Source organism: Pterocles gutturalis, unplaced genomic scaffold (genome assembly GCF_000699245.1).
Source record: "Pterocles gutturalis isolate BGI_N339 unplaced genomic scaffold, ASM69924v1 scaffold97, whole genome shotgun sequence".
Classification (NCBI taxonomy): Eukaryota; Metazoa; Chordata; class Aves; order Pterocliformes; family Pteroclidae; genus Pterocles; species Pterocles gutturalis.
The window spans coordinates 1,002-6,994 of record NW_010109773.1 but is presented as its reverse complement, the minus strand read 5'-3'; the positions used below and the strand labels follow the sequence as shown (position 1 = coordinate 6,994).

The 5,993-nt window shown below is 41.9% G+C and overlaps 1 protein-coding gene across 1 annotated transcript; it reads right to left on the bottom strand.

Moving 5' to 3' along the window:
- Positions 1 to 651: 651 nt before the first annotated feature.
- Positions 652 to 4,911, bottom strand: DUSP3 (dual specificity phosphatase 3; the record flags this gene model as incomplete). The annotated part of the gene is made up of 2 exons (XM_010073062.1): positions 652 to 1,110; positions 4,658 to 4,911. Coding segments are annotated over 2 exons (460 nt in total), but the record flags the coding sequence as incomplete, so codon positions are not given.
- Between the last annotated feature and the right edge of the window lie 1,082 nt (positions 4,912 to 5,993).

Genomic DNA, 5,993 nt, shown 5'->3' with positions numbered 1-5,993 from the left:
GCTTTGTAAGCACACCTGTGCTGCCCTACTGGAAGTAATCTGCATATGTGCTCATTCCATTCTATGTTAATAAATGGAGACAGTTAAGAAGGGAGAGAGGCACTGTAATTCAATACAAGCCTCAGGAGCCATTATATTCTGATAACTTAGGACTTTATCATACATCCAGTACAAGCACACCTAAATACAGACATTATTTTTTCTTTCCTCAACATTTGCTATTGCCATTTTTTTCTAGTATGACTTCAAAACAAAAATAAGAGAGCATTTAATATCAGACTATTTAATGTCAATCACAACAGAAAGAGGTACAAATATTCTTGCAAATAGTATGCATCAAGATTGAGCTCTGAATGGCTCCACTCTAAACACAACACTGCATACACTTCATTTTACAAGTGGGTGCATCTGTGCATTTGTATATATGCTTCACTCCCTGAAGCTCCTACACTTAAACTTTAGGCACCTGTGTGCATGAAAAAGAAGCTTTAGAAAATACAGTACTTCAATTAAGAGTGAGTGAAGAGATGTGTTGGGGCTCTCAAGAAATGGTGCTTTGGTGGGATACAAGACAAGGTTTAAACGCATCACACTCAACGTCAATGCAAACCACATATGCTACAGTCTGCAGGGGGCTCTGAAATACACGTGAAGACAGCTGTTATCACCGCAGTTACCCCTCTAAAAAAACCTCTTTATTGCAACAGCTCCGAATAGTGACAAAATTTTGCGCCATCTTGAAAGACAGACATAGAGTTTGAGAAAGATACCTTCACTAGACAAGAGCAGGAATTCTGTCTCACATTATGTGATTTGGCTTCGTGGTTGGGGTTTGGGAATCTAAAGCACTTAAGACATCCTCTGATGGTTTGAGAAACTTCAAAAAATAGTATGGTGCTCTATTCTAGGGCTTCAGTTTGCCCTCCTTCACTAATCGCTCATTGAGCTGGCAAAGCTGCCTTAAAAAGCCATCATTGGGGCCAATCTCTCGCCTCTGCCGAACAGTGCTCAATGCAGTCTTGACATCCATATTCTGGCGAAGCATGAGGTAGGCGATGACCAGTGTAGGAGAACGGCTGTAGCCCTCACGGCAATGCACAAACACTTGTCCTGCAGGGAAGACAGGTCATAATTTGGGTTATACTGGAATATACGTTTGAAAAGCAATATGAAATAGCTAGGATATAAAGTGCAACAATATTAGTCCTTCAGCTGCTTGAGAACTGTAAAGTCTGAATGCTACAGAAGACATGTAGAACTTGGAACAAATGTTCTATCACTCTGTTACTAGCTACACAGTCTGTCATCAAGGATAATGCAGAAAAAAATTGTATATCAAACATTCACACTAAAACATATTTGCTACCACATTACGAAGAGTCAAACTGTGTCTATTTACTACACTTCTCCAGTCTGTTGTGGTTTAGAGTAAGCCTGGCCGCTGAAGGTTACCAATACCAAAGAGCACAAATAAGCAAAGCAAAGTTTAAGATACGCTGAAGAGAAATATGCTGCTTGTCATATGGTGCATCACTTCAAAGATATCCATCCTTTCTGCTGCACTGTTGGCAACTCCTATGCTAACTCCACGTTGGATCACAGCTGGCAACTTCTCTGGCTATTTATGAAGCCACATTAACACTCAAGTAAATGAAACTGCTGAGTGTGCCGCAACAAGAACTGGAAATATCTCATCACACCTATGCCAGCACCAATAAAATGTTTCCAGCTAACTGATTAGGGAACCCATTCTGCATATTTGTTGGGTCGTACTGGGTTTGTGTGGCAAAGCTTTGGTAGCGTGGGGAGCTACTGGGGTGGCTTTGGTGAGAGGATGCCAGAAGCTTCCCCCACGTCCAACAGAGCCAGTGCCAGCCAGCTCCAAGACAGACCTGCCACTGGCCAAAGCTGAGCCCATCAGCGACAGCGGTAGTGCCTCTGTGATAACATAGTTAAGAAGGGCAAAAAAACCTGCTGTTCACCAGCAGCTGGGAGACAGGAGTGTGAATATGTGAGAGAAACAACTCTGCAGACACCAAGGTCAGTGAAGAAGAAGGAGGAGGTGCTCCAGCACCAGAGATTCCCCTGCAGCCCGTGGCGAAGACCATGGTGAGGCAGGCTGTGCCCTGCAGCCATGGAGTGTTATGGTGGAGCAGATATCCATCCACCTGCAGCCCAGGGAGGACCCCGTGCCAGAGCAAGTGGATACACCCAGAGGAGTCTGTGACCCCGTGGAGAGCCCACGCTGGAGCAGGTTTGCTGACAGGACTTGTGACCCCGTGGGGGACCCACTTGGGGCCCCGTGGGGGACCCATGCTGGGGCAGTCTGTTCCTGAAGGACTGCACCCCATGGAAAGGAACCACACTGGAGCAGTTAGTGAAGAACTGCAGCCCATGGGAAGAATACATGCTGGAGAAGTTCGTGCATGACTATCTCCTGTGGGTGGGATGCAATGCTGGAGCAGGGGAAGAGTGTGAGGAGGAAGGACTGGCAAAGACAATGTGCTATGAACTGACTGCAGCCCCCATTCCCTGTGCCCTTACGATACTCAGGGAGAGGAGGCAGAAAAAATCAGGAGTGAGGTTGAACCCAGAAAGAAGGGAGGGGTGGGAGAAAGGTGTTTTAAGATTTGGTTTTATTTCTTGTTACCCTACTCTGATTTGATTGGTAATAAATTAAATTAATTTCCCCAAGTCGAGTTTTTTACCCATGATGGTAACCCCTGAGTGATCTCCCTGTCCTCACCTGGACCCACGAGCCTTTTGTTTTACTTTTCTCCCCCTCATCCACCTGAGGAGGGGGAGTGCTAGAGCAGCTTGGTGTGCACGTGGTATCCAGACAAGGTTACCCACTACATGGGCATAAGCGTCCAACAATAATAAAGCAGGCCACTGTTCCCTTTCAAAAATCTATTTTATTGCTTCTCAGCTGCTTCTACTTTGACCTGCTTTTCCAGACACATTTTTCTCTTCCCAAATACAGTAGGACATATGGCCCCAGGCTACTCTCCAGAGTAAAATTTTCAGAGACAAGAGAACAGATGAACTATACACACACATTTTCATCACAACCACAACTTGCTGTGAATCTCAGCAACAGTAAGCCCATTACCACATTTGCCTTGAGCTGCAGAGGCTTCTCAAGGCAAATCTCTAATCAGTAGCAAGTTAAAACAGCTAAAACAATTAATTCTCAATATTTCTTGAGAGCCTGTAGCCACAAATTAGCAAGATTTAGAGATTCTTGATCAAATACGTGGAATGGAAGAGAATTGACTTCCTCTCTGCAAATGGTCAGAAGCAAAAGGGTTTCTAGCCTTCCTCTGTGAAAGGCAGAGTCTTAAGGCTGCCTTCAAGGTCTTTAGTATACCAGACCTGCCTTCCAGAACGTCATGCAACTACAATGCTAAAATTGAATTGAAAGGAAATATTACAGCATCCCTCTTCACTTCATTGTCCTTTCTCTACACTTCAATGTCAAACAAAACCATCAAATTTCAGTAGCGAGTTCATCTTGTAACTGGCTCCAGCACCACCCAGCTACAAAGTTCCTCTTTGCTTACCACAGTAAGAAAACAGTGGCAGGCAACTACTAAGACTGAAACAAGCAGCAAACAAAACTGCTACTGTAAATTCAGATTAACTCTGCAATAGTTTAGATCAAACTGTGTAGGGATAGTCACAGCACAGCTGGCACTGTTAAACTCCCCTTTCCTAACACAACCTGTTTCAGTGAGTCACAGTGCTAACTGGAACAGTTGCATTTAAATTTTTAGAATTTTTCATACTCCACCAAACTGGAGGTAAAGTTTCTTTCCATGTGTCAAAAGCACAGCACGGCTCTAGTACCCCTTTTGCCCATTTCAGAGAAAGAACTTCTAAAATTGTGGGAGTTCTCCTTCCTCCTTTTTCACATTCAGTCGTGAAGCAAGAAAGAAATTAAGCATGTGTAGAAATAACTGGTATGCTGAAATAGCCAGACAAAAACAAATGCCGTCTGGCCCACTGCACTGTGTCCTAGGACTTCTGCTCTGAGGAAACACACTGTAGAGAAATCTGGCAGTCAAGAACATTGCAAATATAATCTTCAGCCTTCCTGCAATCCTAGGGAATAAAGAGGTAATCATTACATAAAATAGTTTAATGACTTAATGTAATAAAAATTATAAGGCTACAGTCTCTATCCTTACTGTACATTTGGAAAAAAATACAGCAGATTGTGTGAGTACTCTTCAGCAATGCATTACTTGTATTACTTCTGCCTTTAATTTATAATTTCTAGTGTCCTAAAATAACTTTCAGATAATGAAATTTTTTTATGTGATTTACCACTTCCAAAAAAAAAAAAAAAAAAAAAAGAACACATCTTTGCAGAAAGGCACTATTATAGGATGCAGCAGCTGTTTCACTTTTTACAGTCACTCCTACAGTGGCACATTTCCATTTGCCGTATACTGGAAACTATGTGTATAGACAGAAGACTAAAATGTCTTATTGTGTATTCTGGTGTCTTTGATCCAGAGCCTTGATCTGAATTCCTGACATGGTTGTTCAGATGATAATCTGACCAAATAACTGATTTAAACAGTAAAATAAATTGATAAGAAACACGCAGTGCACAGACAACACCGTAGAAAGATATTTCGGTTTGCCTTACCATCCTTCTGGGCAAGTGCTTTCTCAATAAAATCAGCTGCCTCCTCAAAATAGCGACTGAGGTTAAATTCTTGTGTATCATTAGCTTTAATGCCATGGTATCTGATGCCTGTGCCTTCATAGAACTCTGCATTAGTGTTCACATGCATGAACGACTTCCCTTCTGCTGCATTCAGAACATGGGTTATCCCCAGACGCTGCAGCCTCATAATGTTCTTGGCTATGAACCTGTATGATAAAAAAGTGCCAAAAAAACTATTAGAACTTGGTGAATCATCTCAGTATTTATGATGGCCCCAGAAGGTATTGATAACCAGAACTTTTGATTTTTCTGTTAATAGATGATAAATTTACTGCAGAAGTGAATTAGCTACAGATTATAAATTCAGAGAAATATTTAGAGCCTTGGTCACCACTTGTGCATGAGAGAACGCTACTTTCTTGGCTGGCAACCAAGCAATGCACATATGAAACTTAATCTGTATGATTCAGTATGAATCTCTGAGTGCATTCACTCACAATTTTCCTGTTATTCAAGGCTATATAAACATATAGATCACTCCTTTTCTCCTAATGACTGTTCACCCCTTGAATTGTAGTGTAAGCAGATGAATCCTTATGCATAAGTTAAGCTTCTACTTTTTCTGCTGTCTGTGCCAAACAACTATGGCAATGACCCAAATATTTGTAAAGACTTCATCACCCAAACAAATGTTGACAGATTTTCCATCTGGCAGGACATCATCTGTGCCAGAGGACAAGTATCAGTGCCTGGGGAAATCCACTTGCAACACAAAAGTAAATCCTACAGTGCAAGGCCAAAGCCAAAACAAAAAGTGTTAATTCAGCTGTAAGCTCCTATGCTTAATGGGGTGAGCATAGCGTTTTAGTATATAGATCAGTATACATTTGATAGTGGTCAGGATCAATAGGAGCTCGTGTCCTGGAATCGTGGTTGAGTCTGGCAACACAGACTGGCTCCCCTGGAGGCAAACTCATTCCCAGTGAATGATTTTTGCAAATATAATAGATTATTTTCTAATACAGCTAGTATTTGTACACCATTTTTCCTCCCTTTCCAAACAGTCTGTGCATCTTTCCTGTCCTTAACATTTCATTCCAGCTGCATCACATTCAGTGTTGAAATGCTAGCCCCTCCAAATAGCAGAGATGCTAAGATCAGCTTCTCCTATTTCCCTAAGAAAAATCACATAATCTTGTCTGTTCACAATATGGAAGATTGAGAGTTCCTTGTCCTGAGTAACACACTAGTAAGAAGTGTTTATTTTGAATAGAGATTAACAATTTTACCAGTCACAAAACGCAGGTCTTAGAGA